General features: G+C 35.4%; 4 protein-coding genes across 4 annotated transcripts; 1 reads left to right on the top strand and 3 right to left on the bottom strand.

Moving 5' to 3' along the window:
- The first annotated feature begins 350 nt into the window (after positions 1–350).
- Positions 351–1,786, top strand: si:ch211-217g15.3 (uncharacterized protein LOC368914 homolog). Its single transcript, XM_042736913.1, has 4 exons — positions 351–418; positions 519–585; positions 959–996; positions 1,102–1,786. Exons 1-4 carry the CDS (start codon positions 411–413, stop codon positions 1,628–1,630), a joined length of 642 nt encoding a protein of 213 aa, XP_042592847.1. The 5' UTR covers positions 351–410; the 3' UTR covers positions 1,631–1,786.
- Positions 1,787–1,887: 101 nt separating this feature from the next.
- On the bottom strand, positions 1,888–4,303 carry fuom (fucose mutarotase). The gene is made up of 6 exons (XM_042736914.1): positions 4,084–4,303; positions 3,533–3,601; positions 3,155–3,222; positions 2,920–3,018; positions 2,620–2,693; positions 1,888–2,503 (listed from the first exon to the last, which is right to left on the bottom strand). The coding sequence occupies exons 1-6, from the start codon at positions 4,166–4,168 to the stop codon at positions 2,437–2,439; spliced, it is 462 nt and encodes a 153-aa protein (XP_042592848.1). The 5' UTR covers positions 4,169–4,303; the 3' UTR covers positions 1,888–2,436.
- A 2,205-nt stretch (positions 4,304–6,508) lies between these two features.
- Positions 6,509–9,097, bottom strand: echs1 (enoyl CoA hydratase, short chain, 1, mitochondrial). Its single transcript, XM_042736912.1, has 8 exons — positions 8,941–9,097; positions 8,334–8,531; positions 8,122–8,249; positions 7,937–8,036; positions 7,699–7,803; positions 7,502–7,621; positions 7,266–7,333; positions 6,509–7,175 (listed from the first exon to the last, which is right to left on the bottom strand). The coding sequence occupies exons 1-8, from the start codon at positions 9,029–9,031 to the stop codon at positions 7,110–7,112; spliced, it is 876 nt and encodes a 291-aa protein (XP_042592846.1). The 5' UTR covers positions 9,032–9,097; the 3' UTR covers positions 6,509–7,109.
- A 2,696-nt stretch (positions 9,098–11,793) lies between these two features.
- lgalslb (lectin, galactoside-binding-like b) lies at positions 11,794–19,252 on the bottom strand. Its single transcript, XM_019114263.2, has 6 exons — positions 19,103–19,252; positions 18,873–19,004; positions 18,353–18,439; positions 18,178–18,266; positions 16,199–16,391; positions 11,794–15,550 (listed from the first exon to the last, which is right to left on the bottom strand). The coding sequence occupies exons 2-6, from the start codon at positions 18,903–18,905 to the stop codon at positions 15,407–15,409; spliced, it is 546 nt and encodes a 181-aa protein (XP_018969808.1). The 5' UTR covers positions 18,906–19,004; positions 19,103–19,252; the 3' UTR covers positions 11,794–15,406.
- Positions 19,253–25,487: the final 6,235 nt, after the last annotated feature.

Below are 25,487 nucleotides of genomic sequence, written 5' to 3'. Positions count from 1 at the left end.
AGAGATTACATAACATCAGTGTTCGGCATGAAGTGCAGAAAATACCAAATTATTTTAATCGGGTGATCTATAAACGCAGCGTTGCCCAATTTTGCATAGTGTTTATTTTAATGAAGGATTAATTGCCTATAGGCAAAAGCAAAGCAAAAGCAAATATATATATATATATATATATATATATATATATATATATATATATATATATATATATATATATATATATATATATATATATATATATATATATATGCGCACACACTAAAAAATCATACATCAGAATTCCTTGCACAAAGTTCAGCCCTAAAGTCAGTTTATTGCTGAACTTTGATCTTTACAGGTACAGTTATCATCAGCTTCATGTGAAACACCATTCATATTTCGTTGCGATTGTCACTGTATGAAGAACCACTATGATCAGGTGAGTTTTGTCCTTCACTGTTACATATGGATATTTAATTTTTTTTCCTCTAAGTTAAAAGCATGAGCTCCAACACTTATGTTTGTTTCCTATATTAAAGGTTTTCTGTTCTAGTCTGCCTGTCAGTGCTGCTGTTCAGCACTTCAGCCAAGCCATACAGGCCCAGGGTATGTTTTACTTTTAATATGGACACTCTTAATTTACAGCTAAATATTTTGACTATCTTAAGTTACAAAAGAAAAAAAAATAAACAATGGCTATAGTCGCTTTTAATTACAACTGTTTTTACAAGGTCTGCCCTGACCCTTCTTGCCATTTTGAGCAAGATGAAAAGGATGTAAAGAATTTAACATGAATTTTAATGAACTTTCTAATATAGAAATCTGTGATTTCTGAGTAAGCTGTACCCTTTCATCTTTTAATTGAATTATTTAAAAAGATTTTTCAAAAATAATCTAATGCTAATGTGTGACTTGTTGCTTTTACATATAAAAAAAAATTATCTACATTTAAAATGTTACTTTTAAATATGTCCTGCAGGACAAAGTGTTGGGCAAAGCAGTTCAGGACACTATAGAGTAAGTTTTGCCTTCTGCATGCTTTGAAAGATCTAAATAGGTCTGTATATAATAAATCTGTAAAAATATTTACAAATCATTGAAATGAGATGTTATCCTTTGTAGTTTTGATCACCCCAGTGGGAAGATGATCCTGGGAATGAAGGAGGTGGAGCCACCACAGGACATGGACATTACAGATTCTGACATCGATCCCAACATGTTGATCTGGAAAGCCGTAAAAGGAGAAATACAGCAGAAATATGACAGACCTGAAGAGGATAAAGATGCTCTCTACCACTCCTTTGACATAAAACATCCAGCTGATGCAAAACAGCCTGAAAACTACTTTCAGCCACTGGGACACGATCAGGTACGGATGCATGACAAACCAGAAGAAGATAGGGATGATCTATACCATGGCATGTTTGATGTAGCTGAAGAGCCAATGAGAGAAGAGAAGGATGTAATTGGAGGTAATGTCAGGCCCATCTACTCAAGCCCTGAAGAGGACAAAGACGACCTGTACCACGCAGATGTTAAAGGACATCAGTCTGACCAGCAGGCTCTGCCGATGAATATATTCCCCATTCGCCCAAAAAGGGTGCACACAGAGCCAGAGGTAGACCTGGATGGCCTTTATCATAAGCAATGATAAGATAAGTCATGTCACGTCATGTCTGAAAGGACTGTTATGCTGAATGTTTATTCATTATAGTTTTACTTAAATGCTCTCTTAAAATAAAATGTTTTAACATGATTTCTTTTTAATATAGCTAATACTGAACATAAGAATAAAACTCAAAATCAATATCCTGAGAAGACTGTGACCATAATTAAGCCATATTGATCACTTTTTCATTGAATCAGTTTGAAATAACCGAGTAAGTGAAATATATTTTAATAAAATTATTTAAAAGTAGAAAAGGTATTTATTAAGGCAAGGAGAAAAGAAAAACAAACATTTCACATTTCCATAGTCCTAACAAGAGAACATTCACAGAGCTCAATTAAGCTGCTGTTTATTCACAGAACAATGCACAACAAAATGAAAAGTGCAGGTGTGGATTGAGCTACACGTTGAACATGAAAAACAAAATTTGAACAGTTATATTTAAACTTTAAGATTAAATCTTTAAAGGTTAAACAGAGCTGACTTTCATTTCACAAAACTTTCATTAAAAAAATAAAAGAAAAGAAAAGTGTACTGTATTTTTCAAATTGTATTTTATTGTATGATTTTCTCTATTTATTAAAGAAATTTTCTTACTGCTTATTTTACAATATCACACTACAGAAAACATGAACAGAAAATTCTTTGAACTTTTTCAACAGTTATGAACAGTCATTTTGCAATCAAAATCTAAAAGGATGGCATTAAATTAATAACGTACATTTATTTATGCAATCTTTTTTTATATATAAAGCTTTTTTGTATGTGCTGTACCAAAAAGCCTTCTTTCAGCACTGTTCACCAGGCGGAATGACACCTTTCTTGATTATGAGATTTCCATACAGTGCAGTCTCCCTGTCAGACAGATTTACAGATCATCCTTAATTATTATATTTCTTAAATATAAATATAAAATAATTTAATTTAATAGTTAAACAGACCCATCATAGATCATAAATAGAAATGCTCACCCAGTTGCCACTACAGCAAATGACTTCTTGGCACGCTCATAAAATGCAAACCGTTCAACAAAACTGAAGTTACCCTGAAAGAAAAAAAGCATACTAAATTTTAAGACTGTTTGTTAATGTATAATATATCAATGTATATGAAATTTAAAGTACATTTTTATATTATTGAGGTAATATTTTATGTTCTGGACAAATGATTTGTATTCACTTTGAAAACCTAGTTTGGTCAAATATAACTTAAGCAGTGATGAATAGACCTCATCATATGAGTTATGACCCTTTATGTATATAATAGCTTACATCTGATCCTGCTTGTTTCAGGAGGTCAGAGTACTGCTCCCATACCAGCACTTTCAGACCCTTAAATTTGTCACTCTGCACAAGGTCCATGACAGCTGCCTGACAAATCAGACCTTATTTAGTGTCAGACACAATCTACAATTATGATAAGTTACATACATTAAAAAAACAGAGGTGAAATTTGTGGTTTAGCCATTTAAAAATAAAAGATGCCAGATATAAATGTTATTCCCACCGAATCATCATAGGTATCAAGAGGAAAAAGCTTCAGTATTGCCTTCAGAAGTTCTGGTATACCTACACCAAAAAGTAAAACCATATACCTGATTAAACAACTAAATGCACAGCAATCAGTGACAAAAATGTAAATTGCATATTAAGAATTATTTTGGGCTGAGTAGGCTAGATCTGGAACTATAATAACTTAGTTATCATTTCTTCTCTAAAACCATAAAGAAATTAACATGAGATTTCTTTTAAACAGTTTAAGAAATGTGCTTTTTTTTCTTCTTCTTTTAACTACGAAAGTGCATGTAATTATTTTTAACAGTTTTATTGTAGAAACAATACCTGCTATATTTTGTAAAAGTTTAGACGCTTGTAGGACACATACCATCCGCTCTTATCTCCACTGGACCACATTTACAAATAGATGAGGTTGGAAAATTTGCGTCTGCAAGAACTAAAAAAAAAGCGACACATGACAATCCATACATTAGAGTTCTTATAACTGTATTGCACTGATGTCTCGTCTGTGATCATACGACAAACAAGATCCACTCAAAGCTACAGACGGAACAAACATCAGCTTTCCAACATCAGCGGGAGTCGAATATGCGGATATGTGCTTTGGCTTAGCGATAATAAAAATTTGACATTTTTATGAGAGACAGCCTACAAAGTTTTTTGATTGACATTTTGATGATCGAAGTGAAAGCGCAAGTTGCGCGGTACTGAGTACGGACTTCCCGTTTTACTGCACGAACTGGGATTTATCCGTGGCGTTTTTACATCGTATCTAACCCTGTATAAACCAATCATATATATTTATCCTAATAGGTATATCGTCTTATATTCATCCAGATATCACATGCGTGACACAAGAACGCCAGGCGTGACGTTCGTAAGAAGGAACACTGTGATCTGATCTCATTAACGACTTACCTAGTTCATCTTCATGACCCATTTGCGCCAAAACATACAATAATTCAGGCGTAAGTATGGATGGGATTCCTTTTAGTACAACCATTTCAAACCAAGTGACAGAACACGAGTGAGTTTGTGGAGAATCATGTGACCCTATAATATATTTCAATTGGTAGAGCTACAGTACGTCTCTAACGCAACCTGCGTTTCGAATAGCCTACGTAATTTGCGTACCTCTTGGTTACTCATGACAGCAGCCTAGTTTTAACTATTTATTTAATATTTAAGCACGACTGGTTATTCATATAGGTCTAATGTTACTTTCCGTTTCAGAATGAGAAGGCATATTAATTTTCAGCATTGTCTTTTTGCATAAATTTACTTATTGTGTTATTTGAGTCATAACCTCTTACATTTTCAGAAACCCAGACTGCAAGTAGGCTATAGCCTAAATGTCAGATTATCAGAAAGCAAACAGAAATAGTTTAGAAATAGCGTGAGAGGTAACCGACATGCACTCGATATTTTTCTTTATAGTTATTTTTGCGTTTACATTTAAAATATAGGCCTAGGCTAAATAAATTATTAATTAGAAAACTATTACCAATTAAAAAAATACCAAATAACATCAGTGGCAGTGCTATAGAGTAGCATAATTGTAATATCCGTATAGATCTTAAAATAATGCAGATTAGCCTATATCAACAGGTGTTTTCAAAATCATTATTTCACATTATTACCATGCATGACTCGTCTCTGACGACCAAGCACTGGATTATAATTTTACGCACAATGTGAACCATTAGGCTAACTTGATATAAAACAAAAGGTAGTCTAAAATGTTGAGGAAAGATCCTTGTACTCAAGCCCATCGTTTGTGGTGTGACTGAAACACTTTAAACTGATTTTCAAAGATCCGCGCGCACAGGCCTTCTGCGCGTGAAATTGTACATTATTGCTCCTGACTATATATTCGACAAAGGTGTTAAATTCCCACAAGATCCAATGCTGCTAAATAAAGTATTCAGTGTCTAAGCAAACTGTAATGTCATTAAGAAAAATTAGAGATTTTTTCCCTCTATCTAGTTGGACATTTATTTGGAAAAAAAAGAAATTAGAAAGCTAATTGAAGTTAAACTCGATCGCGTCTAAATGAAGAACGACACCTAGACGTGCAGCTGCTACCGATGAAGAGGAACTGCTGGTGATGTGGTTGTAATTCAGGGAAATTTGCTCCAAAAGAGGTGTATGGAGGCTTTGCAGCTGCGAAATGTAGAGTGAAAGTGGAAAGATGGAAGACTGATGGAAGAAAAGACATTCGGAGGAGCCAAGACTGTCTGATCAGTTCAAAGCGCCTTTCTTTTACCGAGGAACCATGCTGCTCCCTCTTTGGTTCTGCTTTTTTAAATGAGTTTATCACGCTATGAGGAGCTGCCTCTGCCAAAATGTAACGTTTTGCCCCTTTTGTCTGCGCTGAGCGCCTCAATTCGGTCTACATTTATTATTTTGACCTTTCGTTAGCAGGGGATAGACTTCAAAGTGGAACCTCTCTTTTGCTGTCTTTAAGGAGACCTTTGTGTTGTTGCTATGTGTGGAGAGAAAGTTTTTTTCTCCTCTTTTAAAAGTTTTGTTCCGGGGGCTGAGAAGAAAGCTGGAGTTTGAGGGAATATTGAATGAAAATTAAAATCAATTAGGCTATGGACTTTTGAGTGCTTGGAAAGACGCCGTGCGAAAAAAAAGCAGAGATTTTCAAGTGAGAAAATGCTCTCAGTTGATGTGCAATTGAGATGAATAGCCTCTTCCTTTAATTACATTTGCTGTGGTCCTTCTGGACGCTGTACTACATAAAATAGTCAGCGTTTAATGCGTAAAAGTGGGTTGTAAGTTCTCTGGTGATCTTTAACCTGACAACTGATGAAAGTTATATGATTAAACGACATCACACTTATTCGTCTGTAACTAGAAAGTTTGTGCGGTTTAGTTTAAAAAAAACTGCGATAGATTTCATAACTTGCATTTAAGTTATTGAAAAACGGATACAAATAGCAAGTTATTAAAGTAACATTTAAAAAATAAATAAAAAAGAGCATATCAATAAACTGAAAATGCTAGTTATTCATAAATCATCGTTCCAATACATACACTGATATTTAAAAAAAAAAAAAAAGGATGTGATGACCTCGTTTCTAAGATCAAGGCTAGACTAGTTTAAAAAGTTTTTATGAATATGTTGATCCTGTCGCTGGTTATAAACAAACTTATTTAACTAAGACGCACGAAACCTGCATTGCGCTGTATTTATAAACACTAGCCTATAGTTCGCAGTGTCCTCCAAAACCCCATTTCGCACTATATCAGATGAAAACACTTAATGATATTACATTACACTGAAATCATTTTTGTCAAATAGGAAATATACCATTAAAAAGAATCACTACAAAAATACTACTACAGCGACTTTATTAAGGGGCTACCTTCACTGAAAAAGCCGCACGAGTGACTGAAAATACACCCACAGCGCCACCTAGAGTGTACAAAGTGGAATTGCGATGTCTTTCCCAATACATTTCAGTCAAATAATCGACATATCAACATACAAAGTCAAATCAGAGGGGTTTTTGCAAAACCTTCAACAGTGTTGTACAGTAATCACAAACAAATTAGAAAGGTTATGGCAATGCCATTTTCATTGTCTTAACTGCTAAAGTGTATGCTAGTACAAAGCATGACCGAGTGTTTAAATTACACACAGTTACTATACTGGATGCCTCTATTTATGGTGTATCAGCAAAGAAGGTTTCAAGGTGATAATACCAGACAATCAACAATATCCGGACATTAATTATAAATGGGTAATGTATAAACCAAGCTAAATATGAGCTCAATGAATTACATGTAGGTCTGTCAACACAAAAGTACAGATCCCAATGTTTATTTTTTCATGAACACTTGATAAGAAAATTAAGGCAAAGTATTTTAATAACAGCATTTGATCACAAACTAAACACCAGGGTTTCAAAATCACCATATTTTCCACTAGAATTTTACTTGTCCTGGAAAGCAGCCTTTCGCTTCTCGACAAAAGCAGTCATGCCCTCCTTTCTGTCCTCCTGAAAATTAGAACACAGCAAGTTCAAGAATGAAGTCATCTTTTTCTTCAACAAAAGGAAATGAATAAGTGGGGGAAAAAAGTGACGCACCGTTGCAAAGGTTGCATGGAACAATCTTTTCTCAAGTCGATTGCCCTCAGCTAAAGTCAGTTCAAATGCTGCAATTAAAGATCAAATAAAACTCAGTTTCTAAATGGCTGGACATGACTATATGTATTTTTAAATCCGATTTGGGTGCATGAACCTAATGTAAGTCATTCATGAAATATGAGCAGAATATATTTCAACAACAAAAGTATCAATGATATCTTTAATGAAAATCTTACCTGCGTTAACAGCTTCCTTTGCCATGGCTGAGACAAGTTTGGAATTGCCCGCTATTTTCTCTCCACATTTGATCGCTTCTGAAACCAGCTGATCCGCAGGAAACACTTTACTTACCAGACCTGCGAAAATGAATACATTAGTCCACTTCTTAAATTGAGAGAAGAGTAGTGCAAAAAAAAAAATTTTAAAGACGAACCAGACTGTTTTGCCTCCTGAGCTGAGATTCGGTCTCCTGTGAGAACCAACTCCATTGCAAGGGATTTTCCCACTGCCCTTGTAAGCCTCTGAGTGCCACCAGCACCTGAAGCCAAAGAAATCATGTCATTTTAGTTGCCTTTTTTATATTTTTTTATTGAGTATTCCCATTCATAATTATTCTTCATCAATTAATCAACATAACATAACAAAAAAAAAAAACTGAAGCATTATTGTACCAGGAATGGTCCCGAGCAGGATTTCTGGCTGTCCAAACTGTGCTTTCTCCCCAGCGTAGATTATGTCACACATCATGGCAAACTCACATCCTCCACCAAGCTGGACAGAAAAATACATTTATGTTTATGCTTGAAGCACTCAAAAGGGGGTCTTTCTAGTGAATGCATTTAAATATTTAACCCACCGCAAACCCATTGACAGCTGCAATAACAGGCTTTTTAACTGTTGATACCCTGTTCCAGTGTGCCAAGAAGTTTCCACCATAGCACTCTTGAAAAGTTCGATTCTGCATCTCTTTAATATCAGCTCCAGCTATGAAAGCAAGTGTCAATAAAACACAATCAATCCAAAACAGTTCTACATAACACACAACTCATTTCACAGACGGTTTCACACCTGCGAAGGCTTTTTCGCTTCCTGTGATGATAATTGCTCCCACTTCTCTGTCAGCCTCAAATGTATCAAGGGCTTTGCCCACCTCCATCATAAGCCCATCACAAAGAGCATTCAGAGCCTTGGGTCTGTTCAGTTGGATGAAGCCAACATTCTTCTTTTCACCCTTTTTGTCGACTAGTATGTACTGATACTGGCCACCTGCAACAGAGATGAAGGTGGGGGTCAAACTAACTCACAATGGATCCATGCAATTTTTAAATAACTTAAAACAGTATTGATTTAGCATATATATCACCTCATTAGAGTTCACAAGTTGTCATGGCTTTTAATTGTGGAAATATCTCTAGTATACGCACTATTGTTGTATCTATATTACTATTTTATTCTTAAATATGTTTCAACTGTAAACAATCGCACACAAATGTAACTGCGTCTACCATAAAGCTCAGTTTTTCCATTATGAAGTTGCAGATACTACTGTAGTACAACACATTCAGGAGTTACAGAACTAGCGCAGACAAATGACGCAAGCTTCCAGCCAAAACAAAACTCGAGAGCGACGCTGAAAAAGAAGCCGTTCATCTCACGGAGACATGATCTCTGTTACCTGAACTGCATTGCCTTGTTGCTGCTAACGCAGACGGCAGCAGTTTACTGTGTTTGAGAAGTAACCCTGTGGATCTGCAGAGCAGCGACATTGCTGTACGAGGTCAACGGTAACACTTGCGACGCTGGAGTCGCGCTGGTTGGCTGTCGATGGTTACGTCCCTGCGTAGTCGGGATGCCAGATACTGTACTAAAAATCCCTCTATATTTATTATTTGACCACTGGTTTTCTTCGTCTTTTGTTGGATTTTTTATTAATTAGCATTGAACCAAACACACCTGTACACGTCTTTTTAGAAATGTTTAAGGAGTTAATGGTTTTATATTTATTTTTTAATACTTTGATTAGACTTTTTTTAATTAAATGCTTAAACAAATTTACTAGTGCTGTCAAATGATTAATCGCGATTAATCGCATCCAAAAATAAAAGTTTTTGTTCTGTGTATATTTACTATGTATGTATACACACCCATGCATGTATATATTTAAGAAAAATATGGTACGTTTATATATTAAATATATTTATATATAATATAAGTTATATGAATATAAATATATACATCTAAATGCATGTAAATATTTTCAAATATATAAACTGTATGTGTGTGTATTTATATATACATAATAAATATACACAGTACACACAGATATATTATGTAAATAAAGACTTTTATTTTGGATGCGATTAATCATGTTTAATCATTTGACAGCCCTAAAATTTACATATAAATCAAGACATCCAAATCGACCATGTAAGACATTAGGGACGGGGTTACAAAACTTACATTAAGACACATCACAAAAAAAAAGAGAGACAGCAATTACAAATTATTTTAAAATAACTAACTTTTCAGCAAATATAATTGTATGCTTAGATTTTTTGTTTTCAGTGCATTTAAGAGAATCAATAAGCATTAGAAATTCAGCCATAAAAGCTTTAAAACATGGTTTCGAGTTACACATGTTACTTTTATGTATATGATATTTACCATATAAAATCAGAAGATACACCATAAAATGAACAGAAATAATTTTTGATTCATAATATATGAAGACATCTTTACACACTATATCTAAATTGTATCCAGATTTTTGTTGAAAATACCTAGATAGATCTGCCCAAAACATTTTTGAATAACAACAGTCAAAAAAACAAAAAACAAAAAAAAAACAAAGTGTAACAATTTTTCTGGTTGATCTGAACAAAATGAACTCTCATCAATATCCACACATTTTGCTAAAGTTTAATTACATAGATATACATTTTTAAATGTAATTCCCAAATCTTGTTAGAAATGCAAAAACGAAATGGGAGCAACCAAGCTTTTTTCCAAATAATATTTTCAAAGTAGGTTTTCACAAAAAAACTTCCCTCTAGGCTTGACAGACCTATTCTTACACACTTTGATTAGACAGCCTGCGTCTGCAACGCGGCGTGACGTCAGCTCCCATTCTCTATGTGCACACTATCCATCCTAAATTCTGTGATATTAATCATGTTCAATACTATTTAGGGCAGATAAAGTGGATAGTATGCACATTGGGACGCAGGGCTTGTTTTAACACTAGAATTATATAGAAAAGAATAGATGGCCGGATGTTTTGCGCGTATAGCTCCCTCTACTTTCGTGAATGAACTTCTCATTGTGACAAACGCACTGCCTTTTCTGTTTTTGTATTGCCAGTCAGGGACGGACTGGGAGTGAAAAACGGCCCTGGATTTTCTCCCAAACAGGCCCACCAAAACTACAAAGAGTCGCTACTATCTCACAATATTACAGCAATTCTGTCAAATAACATCACAAAGCCCATGGTGACCCTTCTGACAAAAACAATAGAAACCATCACATAAATTACAAACCATCAACTTTTAACCATTTAAACCATTAAATAATGGTATCATGTAGTGTTTTTTTTTTTTTTTTTGGGGGGGGGGGGGGCATATTACATTAGGATGTAATGGTTTAAACTAAAGCCACCAACAGAATGTGACCAATTAACAGTAGAGACCAACGGGCACCAATACGGTTTCCATTAAAACCAATACAATTTCATTATAACCAGTAAAACCATTACAAATTATGTGATGGTTTCTGGTCTTTTTTTTCAGTAGGAGATTGAAATAAATGTATTATTGTGTGAACTCAAATACTTGAAATCTATAGAAAAAGAACAGAATGCAAAATGTATAATATGAAAATAATAAGCATGAACCTAGAATCTAGAAACCTGAAACAACAGAATTCTTCTATTTGAGTGTTCACATGTCTCTCTCTCTCTCTGTGTGTGTGTGTATGTGTCATGTTAATCAGACTTATCACCTTACATTTTCTAACTCAACAAGCCTATCTCTCAAATGTAACCCATTGTAAAATCGCTGCTGTCTCTTTATGAATGAATGGCATATTCATGTCAGACTATGTGAAGTAATAAATAGCAGTGAATGTTCGGACTAGGGGTGTCCTGGGATTTTAATATAGTGCTCATAGGCTATATGCTCTATAGCAGGGATGGGCAACTTTGATAGTGACGAGGGCCAGCATTTTCACATCCACACACCTTTTACATCGTCTAACTCAATTTCCTTTTTATTGAAGGAAATTAAAGTATAATTATTGTAATTTGTTTTTAAAGATTTTAAAAATTATTATTGCCATATTATACAGACTTCAAAGACTGTAAGGATTGATTTATTGGCCAGCAAATCCTTTAGAGAAATACCGAGATTCATGGAGGTTACAAAATAACCAAATCTTGCCTTTATAAATGAAAACACAATGCATTCACATATTAACATGTTTATGTTTATCCAGATGACCAAACAGAATTAATCACCACAAGTGTACTTTTAGGTATTTTTAATGCACAATTTTATTCACACATACTTTTATTCACCCAAATTCTACTCTTTAGTTGTACCATACATATTGAAGTATTTTGGGATTCTGTATGACAAACATTTCATACCTTGGCAAATTATGAATTTATTGTATGTTTTTGATTCGTTTCTATGCTTCAATCACACATGAAGTGCATTACAGAAAAAATTACTTTGAAAAGTGCAACTCAAAATTAAAGTCTCTTGGTGTAAGTCATTAGTAAGAACACAATTTTAGATCCCAAACACCAATACCATATTTCAATAGGCACATTTCTGATCAATACCAAGTTTCAAAAGCACACTGAACCAACTCAGGTTTTAATTCATGAAAATAATTGTGCAACTACATCCAACATCACAAACTAACTCTAAGTAATGGGCCACTTTAGTAATATATAAACACATCTGAAATAGTCTCTTTAAATAAAAGAACTGACATATTAAGCTCTAAAAGCAAAGCTCTGAAAATCAAAAAAAAAAGGCAAAAGACACATACCATGCTACCTAGAGTCTAAAGAAATCAACTAAAATGTTGATGAACTGGAAACCAGTGAAAACTCAGACTAAATTTCACATACACCATACAAACACTCTCTTTAGTGTCAAGACATTATTGCAGTAGCAAAAAATAAAAATAAAAAAAATAAAAAAAAGAAGCATACAGAGGCCCTGTTTAGTATATTTACATCCAAAGTTCGAAGGCTTCAGAACAATGGTTTACAACCAGGACATTCATTTTTAACCCTCATAAATGTGAACCAGTTTGAAAGATTGTAAATTCTGAGTTACAAGACAAGAAAGAGGAATAAAGATGGAAGCATTAAACCTGGTATCAGTAATTGGGAATATTATCAGGATCATGGGGAGAAATGCATGTTTGTTAAAACTTCAATGAACTGTAGGTCACTTTGGATAACAGCGTCTGCCAAATACATTAACAAAATCTATTATTATACTAAGGTTTCTTAAAGCACAGCTTAGTCAACTTTAATCAATCAACTCTATTGACATTCTCTCCTTGTGTGTTCTTTCTTCACCTGTTATTTTTGTGAATACATATTCTCCCTCCCCATTTTTCAGTTATCCAGGTGTAATTTCACACACTCATTGTTCAGACACTAAATAAATAATGGTCAGTGTTTAAACGTTAAAACATCACCACACAGCATGAAGCTCACAACTCACAACAGATTTAGCAGTTAAATAGCAATACTGTTAAGTGGATCATATTGGTCCAGATGACCATGTTTCATTTGCTAAGCCTAAGCATGTAATATCAAAGTGCGTTTGCCACGACATGTCAGATGGGTGTGTGGTCAAGGACCATATTGCTTGTGCTGCCGTACCGATTCTGTCTCGATTAAACGATCTCTGCACGAGTTTGAGGCACAAACAACTGCAGAGAAAATCAGCCAAGTACAAAAAAAAAATGACCTACTTCACATTAAATGTTCAATACTTTATTTAGCTGGAGTTTTCTGTCAGGAGTACCTTCTCAACAGATTAAGGATCTTTAATATTGCACTCAATAAATATTCTGATTTCAATGTTGACCAGACGCTGATGTGGGCAAATGTCTTTGGCTGGTGTTAAGTACTCTCTGGCGTATAATAGCATTATTTCATTCAGTCAAATTCAGTCAAGTAGATCGACCAGTAAAGCAGACAAAACAGCAGTCCTTCAACTTCATTTTTTCACTGCCTCTGTTTCCATGTGTTCCAGGATACAGACTGACTACTAGAAGTATAGTTTTAGAAAAATATTACAATAGTGACCATAATCCTGAATATACAGTAATATTGACTAATGAGAAGCATTGCTGACTCTTTCACTACAGAACAGTGTACATTCATCCACACAATAGTTGATGTGACAGTAGTACTACATAAACACCATTCAAAATGTAAAGGTCAGTAAGTAAGTTTTTTTTTTGTTGTTGTTGTTGTTGTTGTTTTAAAGAAATTAATACCACTTAGTTTTCACAATAAAGTTATTTAATTTTGATAAAAATAAATGTTTCTTGAGCATCAAATCAGCATATCAGAATGATTTCTGAATGATCATGTGACACTGAAGACCAGAGTGAAAACTCAGCTTTGCCATCATAGGAATAAACTACATTTTAAAATAATTTTTTTTTTTTTTTTTTTTAAATAAATGCAGTCTTGATGAGAGACGCCTTTCGAAAACTTTTCTTTCAAAAATTCTTACCGACCTCAAACTTTTGAATGATAGTGAACACATTAATGCAAATCAAGAATTGTTTTTTGGATATTGTAATGTAATAAGTAGCAATAATAATCACTGCTATCATACTAATCCAATCCTACAAGTGGAAGTTGAGCAGAAGACAACCGAGTGGACAGCATTGTGGGTGTACAGGGCAGAGGATCTCAGCAAAATCACTGCTGAATACAGAAACATGCTGACCACTGACTATGTGTTTATATATTTAGAGGAGTGACATTAGGAGTATGAAGGAGGAGGAGAGAATAATAGATTTTTTTTTTTTAAAGATGCTCACTTTACACCCACAGCTAAGCTATTATGAAGCCTATCAGCGGAGGACAGTACATTCAAGAAACAATTCAGCCCTGTTATATCTGCTCCTTCAACTTTTACGAGGTGCTCATAATAAAGCGTAAACAGATAAGCAAATTTATTTTTTGCAAAATTGCTGCACTGAAGTCATTCCTCACAGAAAACAATGCAATTAAACATCTGTGTTGGTTTGGTTGCCAAGGATTTAACATTACGCTGTTGTAATTAAATACTGTGCTGGCTTGGAAGATAATGACTGGATGATCAAATTTCCAAAAATTAAAAACTTCCTCAACCTCAAATTAAATAACCCTCATGGTGACATTCTACAGAATTTCAGTGTAATATATTCTAGATCTACCAAAATGAGTAGCTGCAATGAACAGAGACAGGAAAGGTATGCTATTCAAATGTCTACCATACACCCCGCTACACAATTTGGAGATAAAATAACTTCTTCCTTCCAAAATATTTTAATTATTCAGATTAAATAACACAAATAAAACCCAGGTGGAACAGCAAATGTGGAATCTGAGCTCCTATATTCTAGCAGCCAAAGCATTTCAGAGTAACTCGTAATAATTTAAAGCAAATTTATCACCCGAGTGAAATGAAGTAAAATCAACTTTATCTGATATCCTGAGTTTTGGATCATTTCGAACCTACACTGCTAGACTACAAGCACAAGCACACTGGCAGTGTCTATGGAGAGCAGCTAAATCCCAGTGGCGTACTGTATGTTACTGCCACAGAGTGCATATCAAAGTGTGCGATCCCTGAAAAAGTATTGAAGTTAAACAAATAGGCTAAGCTACAATGTGAAGCAAAGATACTGGAAAACACACATCTGATATTGCAACCATTCACCAAACCTGTTATGATACAATACTCAGAAATCATTACAATGTGAGGTTAGAGGGCAAAAGAGAAGTGGAAATGCTGTTGGAAATGTTGTTGATGTCTTTGTGTGAGCTGCGGCAAACGCACAGGTGCAGATGTTCACCTGTGAGAAGTCCTTTCTGGCGCGTGCTCAGGTGTGCTTGGTTAGCCCAGCTTGGTGATCTGAAGACCCCCAACTATCCGGATCATATTAATGGCCGGCAAAGACTTTACTTTGTGATAAAAGTCAAACAGCTGGTGTCCATCCACAAAGATCCTAAAACGCTGGTGCTCACAATGGATCTCAATCTGTATAAATGGGGAAAGGACAGGAGAGAAAGAGCGAAATGAGATCAAATCAAAAGAATCTTTTGTCAGTCACTGAGACGCAGTGTGGACAGTGTGTTGAAAGGAAGTGCTTGTCTTACTTTGCATGACTGCTTATCTCAGCTCAACAGTGACCCATTTTTTGGTTCACCTTCAGCCCAGATTACAAACAATAAGCACTCATTATCTTCAAGCATCTTTACCCACTTTGGTCGTACAACTCTCCGCCATATGGAATAATTCAGTAACTGGCTATTATAAAAGGAATAAACAGTCATGCAAAAGCAGTCATACTTTCTGGATATATATATACAGTAGTCAACATCTGAAGTGGATCAAAACCTTTCATCAAAGACGTCCTAAAACCAAAATGCGTTCTTGTCTCAGGACAACTTTGATGAACTTTTTTGATCCAATTCAAATCTTGACTACTGTATATACATCTATCACCTTACGTGGATATTTCCTTCTGTCTGAAATGATACCTGCATATACACAACAGCGGTGTCAGTTAAATCTGACTGACTCAGTAATGAAGCGGCTGCCATCAGTTTTGCACACAACCCTGGAATCATGCTTCGTGCAGATTAGAGATCTCAGATTAGAGATGTCAGTGTTTCAGCTCATTACCCTAAAAGGCTGGTCTGGGATGAAGGGGAAGTAAGCTATGGGTGCCTCTTCCTCACTCCATTTACCGGAAACCCGTGCATTCCTCAGAAACTGCCTTTCAGTGAATCTTGCGCTGAGTTTAAGGGCCACATCAGTGAGCTCTTCATCATCGTTCTTCTCCTCATTGTGGCCACAGGTCAAACTGATGTCAAAGCTGTGCAGAAAACAAACTTTAAGCATGCAAACAGCCAATTTCTTGTGCAATGCACTGCCTAAAGTTCTTGGTCTTCTTTTTTTTAAAGATTTATTCATGTGTACTAATAGGTTTCGTATGTTATGTCATCATAACCATATGACTAAACATAAAAATATGACAAGTGTTGCATGAAGCATTACAAACTGTGTGCCGATATAGCAAACATTACAGAGAAATAGCATGCATCTACTTTACATAGTCATTTAGGCCTGCATTGAAATCCATTCTCGCACTGAGTGAGCATCACAGTGCATTCCTAATGGATCAGCAGTCTGTATAGAAAGGCTGAATTCCTGAGCTGAAATGACACATTAGTGCCACTTAACCATTGACATATCAGGACTGTAATGTGCATGCTTAATTAAAATGCTGCATAATTACAACTTAAAGACTAAGCCACCAATTTAACAAACTGCTCCATCCCCTTAGGCCAGGAATCAGTACTATACCCTCAAAAAAATGACCAGCACATTAATAAATTATTCTTGGAGAACAATACCGACAAAACACTTATCCTTAACACAATACAAGTCACTTTGGATAAAAGTGTCTCCTAAATGCATAAATATTAATTACGACAAAAAGCCTTTGGAGCTAGATTTAAAGAAACATTAAACAACTACACTACTGTTTAAAAGTTTGAGGTTAGAAAAAATATTTAAATAAATTAAATTATTATTCAGCAAGGATAAATTACATTAATCAAGTGATAGTAAAGCAGCTGTTTTGAACTTTCCATGCAGCACAACCGTTTTCAGCATAAGAAATTATTTCTGAAGGATCACGTGACGCTGAAGACTGGAGGTAATGGCTTTCGAAATTCAGCTCTTCCAACACAGGAATAAATTACACCTTAAAATAAATTCAAATAATAATAAAAAGAAGTTATTTTAAATTGAATATTTTTCTACAACATTTCTGCATACAACATTTTAGTGCATTTAGCTCAAATATATTCAGAATTGGTGAGCATACAAGACCTTACCTAACCCAAATTTTTGAACCGTAGTGTAATATCACATATTAGTGTTAAGTCTTTTCAGCCTTGCCCATTCTTAGACTCTAATATGGAACATGCCTGTTGGTGCTCCACTTCCTTACAATACCCAAATACTTAATTAATAAAACATACATAAATATTTCACCCTAGCCCAGCTCTGTGGAGAGTTGTGGAGAGAGCCCTGTTACTATTCTATATTTATAATAGAAATAAAGCAGCGACACGACTGCAACAACGTGAACGGTGACTGAGAATTATAGTAAATGTACCCCTAAAGTGTTCCTGGGTGTCTATATCTATACACATATGTATATATACAGTATACCCTGCCTATTCACTGGCTGGAACAACATAAGGTTAACGTGAACTAGTTGTGAATCAAAAGATTTACCACTGATTATTTAAATCAACATACTAAAATGTTACTTTTCCAAAGACACACCCAACACTCACAGTTTTTATATGCGTTTCCTTAACAGCTAATGCAAACACCCATCACCACTAAGCAGTGCACACACCCATGCAGTGCGTCTCAAGCAGATCTACAACCCAGTGCAATCTGAAACAAGAAGCTCTGTGTCTCAAAACATAGTGCTGCCTATCTAGGCAACATATAAGGTGCCCAAAAATGCTGTTTAAAGAAGCTTCAAGGTTTTGAGACAGAGCTTCTGGCTGATGTAACTCTTTGCAACTGCGAGAATGTGTACGGTCTTAAATTTATGCAATTTTAATATGAAAACATACCTGTCTGGCTCTGGATCAATGATGCCCATTATAATAATTTTCTTCCCAGGCTTCATCCCACCTCTGATCCGTCCACTGAAAGGAACTGTCTGGTATATCAGATGGGGAACAAAAACCATCAATGCAACAGAAACTATATCATAAGAGAACAACGATGCTTTTAAACATACTCTACCAGAACACGAGAGATGTCTTCTTTAACAGGGGAGATAAGCCCAGAATCTCCAAACGAGTTATTAAGGTGAAGATCATCTTCGGTATTCTTCAGACGAAAAAGAGAAGATTTACAATTTCAAGAAAGCCCTTAAATGTGAGAAATGCAATAAAACACGAGCGATGTAATGCAGATGCACATGCAAATACTAACAATAATACGACACGCCTTCTACATCTGCACTTCAGCTTCAAAGACAAGATTAAAAAAAAACAGGATGTGCACTAAATACATCAGAGATAAAAGAAAGCTTGAAGTATTTTCTATGTCCATTGCGGTCTTCCACGTCTGCGTTTCAACAAAATCATAATGATTTTGATTTTCAACTCTAGGTGTGAGAGATGAACGTGTCATCGCTCTGCATGTGATGCATACTGACTTCCACTGTGCTTCTTACTAAATAAATCTATTTCATTAACAATAATGGCTGATTGATGAAAAGCTAAAGCATTTAAGATTTCAAACGTTATTTGTGACTTACTATCGCGTCCTTTTCCATGCTCGCCACCGCCATCTTGAACAAAATACCATAGGATGCTTATCAAAGGCGGTCCAGGTCCAGCCCAGGGATCTGTCAGTGTCGTGTCAGACCGGACAGGGAGCTGCAAGGTGCCTGCGTTCAAGAAGAAAAGCGTAAACCAACTAGAAACCCTCGAAACGAATTAAGAAACAACTCTATTGTGTTGCTACGTGTTAAAGAAATATGCTGACGCGGATTATCGTACGGGTGGAGGTTAATCCAGCCTCCATATGAACCTAATCTGCTCACATCTCATTGGATCGGAACATATAATTAACAACAGAATAATACGTGGCTACAGTTCAACACTTTTTAGTATTAAAACAATGCAATTTTCTTTTCAGTACGGTCTAGGATATTGTGGCATTTTTTTTTTAAATGTTCTTTGTAATGACTCATATTTTGTTAATATTGCTTGAAAATTTGTTGTTAGGTAAATATATTCATTACTTTGCATTTTTTGCATTTATTTAATTCTGAGAGAAAGAATTTAACATTGCTTCAGTATGTTTCTTATCTTTAAAATGTGCGCGAGAGGGAGACCCCTGGTGGCGGTCGACGCGAATGGCACCCATAGACTGTACAGTGGCAGAAGTGATTTTGTGTTAAAGCAACACTATGTAACTTTTTCTGTGTTCAAAATTTGCAAAATGTATATAATGAGCGAGTACATAATAAATTCATCTACAAAACCGCCTTTTAGTCTTATCCCAAATCACTACATTTATAATAAGTGATTATTTTTGCACCATTGTAGCCTGTTCGAGTCGTCACCGCTGCGGAGTAACACATACCTGCGTGAATCGCCATAGACATAAACTTGGAGAAGTAGCTCCGGTTAGAATGTTCTTCCGCGGGATGCGTGCAGTTCTGTTTATTAACCGCTAGAGCGACAAAATTTACATAGTGTTGCTTTAAACTTTAAAGGCATTGTGAAAAGTACAAAGTGAACACTTCTTGAACATTTAATTTACCCTCGGTCCATCCAAGATGTAGATGAGTTGTTGGAGAAATTTAGCATTCCATAACTTGCTCACCAATAATATTGGCTACTCTGCAGTAAATGGGTGCCGTCAGAATCACAATAATTCACAAGGAATCCACACTATTCTAGTACTTCAATAAATGTCTTATGAAGTGGTTAGTGCCTAAAGTCAGAACATGGCTATTTTTGAATGTCCGTCAATGGAGAAAGATGCTTTTCAGAGGCAGGTGGTGTAGTTACAGCATCTACCAGCAGAGGCTATCAAGGTCCAACTAAAGCAGACAAACCCTGACCCTTGGGAACTGTGCAGTTTACCAAATAAATGAGAGCTCGAGGTTTTGGTCAGAGACTGGTTCTATGGTGTCTGAACCTAACATAAAATAAACTGGTGTTCCGTAACAGTTAAATAACTTATGAGGATTCCACTTCTCAACATTCATAAAAAAATAAATAATAATAATTTTTTTAATCTTCTATACAATTATTTTATATTTATTTCATTTCATTTCAGTGGTGTCTGAACCTAACATAAAATAAGTTGGTGTTCAGTTAAACAACTTATATGAGGATTCCACTTCCCCACATTCATTAATAATAATAATATAAATAATTTAAACCTTCTGAACTATTTTATTTTATTTTATTTTATTTTATTCTTTTTCTTTATGCAGGGTCACAGGGTGCTGGATTCTATCCAAGCATTTCAGTCTGTAGAGGGAAAGACCTTGGACGCATGTCATTTTATATGTGGTAAAAAATGTTTTATATTTATTTTATTAATATAATTTAATTTCATACATATTTTATTTTTGTTTATTTTATTTTGAGCAGGGTCATTACATCATGTGCTTTTAGAACTAATGAATATTTTTAACAAAGTGTGGACTTTTGGGTGACAGCAAAAGGCTGCATGCACTGTGACCTGCTCTGTCCAGAAGTGTATTTGAGCATGCAAATTTAATAAGTGTTTATTTAGCAGGGCCAGCCTGTAATTAGGTTAATGCTGCAGCCGCTCTGCACTGCTCTCCCACAGCTCCATTCTCCTCACCTGCTCAGGCGGAAAGCACCACAGACGGACCTGGCACTGCCCGCCATGCTCTGTTCATGCCCGCTTGGGCCTGCTGGACACCTCACCCACCTGCCACACATGATGCCAATGTTCCCTCTAACTGACATTAACTGTCACCTGCTAATATGACTAACTGTAGAAAATGCTGTTGGATGCCTCAAAGTGTTCCAGGAAATAAACATCCGGTGAACAGCTGTAATAAACTTAGAAATTAGGATGTCATATTCAAGATCTTTCTTTCAGTCTTCTTCGCCCATATCAATATATTGCAATCTGTTTCTTTTTTTTTCTGTCTCGCTCCTTTACTGAATATGGCTTATTGTGTGTTTTTGTGAATGTCAAGCTCCCACACACTTCCTCACACCCACTCTCTCCATGTAGCAGCTGTGTGTGGTCTGTTTCTTACTTCCTGTTCTGGCTCCTCACTCTGGGCCTTTCCCCTCAACACACGCACACACACGGACACAAATACAAGATCACATGAACTTATGTGCAGTCACATGTCTGCCAAAACACTGCAAACACATTCACAGCAGCACACAGTATAAAACTGCATGAAAAGCATCGATCTGAATGAAGTGCCTGATAGCGAATCCCCTGTGTTATGCAATAGGTTTAAAAATCCAGCAAGTTTGACAGTCTTGGCTCCATCCTTTAGGGCTCAGCGTCCTTCATAATAATTAACTCTCAGTGACCTTTGATACAAATGTAACCCGGCATAAGCTCACTGTTATATAAAACTTCTAAGCTCCTGTAGTCTATATGTGTCTATATGTCTGCTGCCTTTAAATCTTACATTAGCCACCATTATTTTCATTCGAAGTACTTGTTTGTGTTTCAGGTAGCCTAACTTTAAAAATATTTCTCATAAAATTTAATTGATTTTACTCATTTATTACATTTCACATTTATCAAGTCAAAAATATTATTATGGCTAAATCATGATGTATAATTTTATTGAATTTACAGAATTCTACATTGCTTTTTTACAGTATTCAATCAATAACAGACTGTATTCTGACAATAACAATTTAAATACTAATTCAGAATATAAAATACATATTAATAATATAAAAAATATAAAAAATAATAAATAAAATAAATAAATAACCTGGTTATTGCATGATTGGATGGTCTTTGCTTTGAAGGATCCCACAATGGGGAAATACCCTTGAGACTTTACATTTCAAAAAATGTATTTGGTATGATTGAGCAAGCACTGGGACTTAAAGGAGATAGTTTAGAATTCTCCCACTGCTTAGTCGCTGGAGCATAGTGATAACAATGCCAATGCTATAGCATGTTTTTGCCCAGCATACATACTGATAAAATGTAATGTACTGATGGGTGCTACAAAATACATATACAACAAGGGACGTTTGACTCTATTAAGTTTCACTCTTTTATTGACATTAATATCCTGAAGTAACCATTATGGTGATTACTGTTGCTTTTGGTAGGTAATGTAGATGCTGTATAAGTCTTTTCCAGCTAATGCATTTTAAATTATAACAAATTGGAAAAGTTTACTGGCTAACTCCAAGTCATTTGTTCAACTTTCAATCTATGCTTAATGCAACAGTATTTAAAAATGCAAAACATTTATCCTCTATGTATTTCAAAGGTTTGCTAGCATTATATTGTTAAATATTACTTTCAGCCTTACTTTCAGTCCTTACAATAGTTTTATAATGTTACAAAAGACCACAGTGTATTATTTAGTGTAAATTGGTCAAACAATTGCTCTCCTGTTTAATATGGAAACTGATATTTAATTTTATATTTTTTCTTGAATGTCAGATATTAAGTCAATGAGAATCTCTCCCGTGTTGAAATGCTTCCTATGATTTATGATCTATACCAGACAGATTCCACAGATAGATGAGTGTATGTGTATTTATATAGTAATAATAATGATGAATAGTAATCAAGTACAGTAACATGTAATATCTGTAACAGGGACACAGTAAATAAAGCATTACCATGTATTCTTCAGAGGAGGGGTAAAGATGCCTCTGTCGTGCACAATTCAAATTCCAGCCAGAGGGGGCAGCTATGGGCTGGTGTGTGTGTGTGTGTGTGTGCGTGTGTGTGTGTGTGTGTGTGTGTGTGTGTGTGTGTGTGTGTTACATAAACGTGCAACTGCTTGTGTGCCTGCTGAGCTGGGCTTGTGGTTGGCGGAGAGTAGGTGTGGCTTCTTTCCTCCATGGTCACAGCAGAACAAGATCATTCAGATATTTGCACAAAGCCAACCTGACAGAGAAGGGGGGGAGAGAGAGGGGAGAGCAAGGCTTTTGCAATCTCTCTCATTCTTCTTCTTTCTTCTCTCTCTTTCTCTCTCTGCCTCCACGGAAACAAGGAAGACTGTCTACTTCATGGCCTGTGAACTGAGCAGAATCAAATTAGAAATGCAGCTGCATGGGCAGTTTACTTTCTCCCTCTCATTCAATTTAAAGGGATAGTTCACTCAAAATAAATATTCTGTCATCAGTAACTAAACCGCATGTTGTTTTAGATGAATTTAGGGGAATGTCAAAAGCGTCACTGGGGCAGTACCTTACTAAGATGTACTTTTAAAGCACTAATATGTACTATTTAGGGATAAATAAGATACAAATATTAACTTTTATACCTTATTCCGTCCCAGTGATAGTGTTGTACTTTTTTTTTTAAGTGTATATTAAGCAGTTAAATATATTAATGCTGTTGGTGTTTACTTGGTATAACGGATAGATGATGGAGACCTGATTTCAAGGTTTGTCATGACACTGGCCAGATGCGTCCACTGTGCCATGAAAAAGAACAAAAAATCACTTTGGTGTATTTTTGTACATTGACTATTCTTGGCCTGGGACTATCGGAGCAAAAGAAGAGGCTTGAAGACCCCCCACCTTCTCAAAATTAAATATAAAATGCAATTATAATCATTAATGTGAAACTTAATGACTTTTTAAATCAGACATATTTGAGAATAAAACCGGATATTCAAGTGGAAAATGTTGAATGTAACTGAAAAGTGAGTGTTACTGGAATTGAGTCAAGTCAGAGGTTTAGTTAGAGGAATATACCTGTCTATGTAAACACTAATAAACTGATACTTACAATATGACTGCTGAAAAATCTAATCTGTCCAAAAAAATATATTATTTTATAAAAAGATTTTTTAAAAATTCTACTTTTTAGTATATAAAGACTTTGATGTGAACTCTGCCTGTCAGTCATGTAGAGTGTTTGGGTTTTCTGACATACCTGTAAGTGACTGAAGTTAATAAAACTGCAAACATTGCAGCACCTTCCAGTCATGCATTACAGTGAGCTGCAGTAAGGAAACACATTCTTTTTTTTTTCTTCAGTTTGACCCATTTCTTCATGTGGATAAAAGTGGGCCAACAAAGAACGTTGAAGGGAAAGGACGGATACTAACCACAGCAAATTAGTCAGCTTTATGACACAGGCCCCATAACGCTTACTGGAAACAATACAGTATGAGAAGGCAAATATTTCACCCGCTATCTGCACATGAAACATGAAACTTGTTAAGAAGCTTCACTATAAAGGGCCGGAAAATGAAAACAAGCCTTTTATGACAGCACAGGATTTAAGAGCTAAACTGAAATGTTAGAGAAAAACAACTGGAGTTGGTTTAGATAAAGGAAAGAAAAACATGATGGTCAGCATGAGTGATCCTACAGCTCAAACACTCTCATAAAAAGCAACATGATCCAGCACTGACCGCACATTCTCACTGACCTGAGATCAGTTTGGCCATGTTTTGTGCCGGCCATCCCCCTACACTTTACACAGACACTGCCACGTGCTAAAACTGTCCATGCAACACAGCTGTGCGGCCCCAATACTGGAAATAGACTCCTGCTACCAGCTCATGAGTCATAGGTGCAAAATGGAGGCAACTGTTGATGCGGAGAAATGTCCGCTGTTTCATGCAGGGCAGCTGGATGACTCAGAAATTAAACACCTTTACCTGTTTGTTTGTGGTAAAAGGCCTTTATGGAACAGTTCTCAAAAGAACCATTTTTTTCTTAGTTTGAAGAAATTTTAACAGTCCAAAGAACCTGTTTCCACTATAAAGAATCATTTTGTGCACTGGAAAGGTTTCATGGATGTTAAAGGTTCTTCATGGAACCACAGATCCTATAAAGAACCATCATTTTTAAGAGTGTATGCACTCACTATATAATCTTTAATAGTGGCATGCATTAGTGTGATGAAGAAAAACAAACACAGAGTGTAATTTTTATCCATTTATTGTATGATATAAAACTAGAAAAGTAAGACTGTTTCAAATTCATAGACACATGTCCATATTATATATATATATGTTTGCAAATTCATAGACACATATGTCCATATATATATATATATATATATATATATATATATATATATATATATATATATATATATATATATATATATATTCTACAGTCCACACCTTGATGCAAATACAGTGATCATCAGTTGATGGGTTATTTTTCTCAAAATGAATATGTTTGTAGGATTG

Source organism: Cyprinus carpio, chromosome B13 (assembly GCF_018340385.1).
Source record: "Cyprinus carpio isolate SPL01 chromosome B13, ASM1834038v1, whole genome shotgun sequence".
NCBI classification, from domain to species: Eukaryota; Metazoa; Chordata; class Actinopteri; order Cypriniformes; family Cyprinidae; genus Cyprinus; species Cyprinus carpio.
Note: the sequence above shows the minus strand (reverse complement) of the source record. Positions and strands in the feature narration are given on the sequence as shown.

Bases quoted from the DNA above. Each gene is read 5' to 3' on its own strand.
- lgalslb (XM_019114263.2), bottom strand. From the start codon at position 18,905: ATGGCGGTGGCGAGCATGGAAAAGGACGCGATA. The intron at 18,440-18,872 runs GTAAGTCACAAA...TTTCGTCTGAAG, and splicing joins GCATGGAAAAGGACGCGATA to AATACCGAAGATGATCTTCA. The intron at 18,267-18,352 runs GTAGAGTATGTT...CTGATATACCAG, and splicing joins AAGACATCTCTCGTGTTCTG to ACAGTTCCTTTCAGTGGACG.
- si:ch211-217g15.3 (XM_042736913.1), top strand. The intron at 586-958 runs GTATGTTTTACT...TATGTCCTGCAG, and splicing joins CCAAGCCATACAGGCCCAGG to GACAAAGTGTTGGGCAAAGC. The intron at 997-1,101 runs GTAAGTTTTGCC...TATCCTTTGTAG, and splicing joins GCAGTTCAGGACACTATAGA to TTTTGATCACCCCAGTGGGA.
- echs1 (XM_042736912.1), bottom strand. From the start codon at position 9,031: ATGTCGCTGCTCTGCAGATCCACAGGGTTACTTCTCAAACACAGTAAA. The intron at 8,037-8,121 runs GTGGGTTAAATA...TTTTCTGTCCAG, and splicing joins CAGCTGTCAATGGGTTTGCG to CTTGGTGGAGGATGTGAGTT. The intron at 7,334-7,501 runs GTAAGATTTTCA...CTTTAATTGCAG, and splicing joins AAAGGAAGCTGTTAACGCAG to CATTTGAACTGACTTTAGCT.
- fuom (XM_042736914.1), bottom strand. From the start codon at position 4,168: ATGGTTGTACTAAAAGGAATCCCATCCATACTTACGCCTGAATTATTG. The intron at 3,223-3,532 runs GTATGTGTCCTA...TTTTACTTTTTG, and splicing joins AGTGGAGATAAGAGCGGATG to GTGTAGGTATACCAGAACTT. The intron at 2,504-2,619 runs GTGAGCATTTCT...TCTGTCTGACAG, and splicing joins TTTGCTGTAGTGGCAACTGG to GGAGACTGCACTGTATGGAA.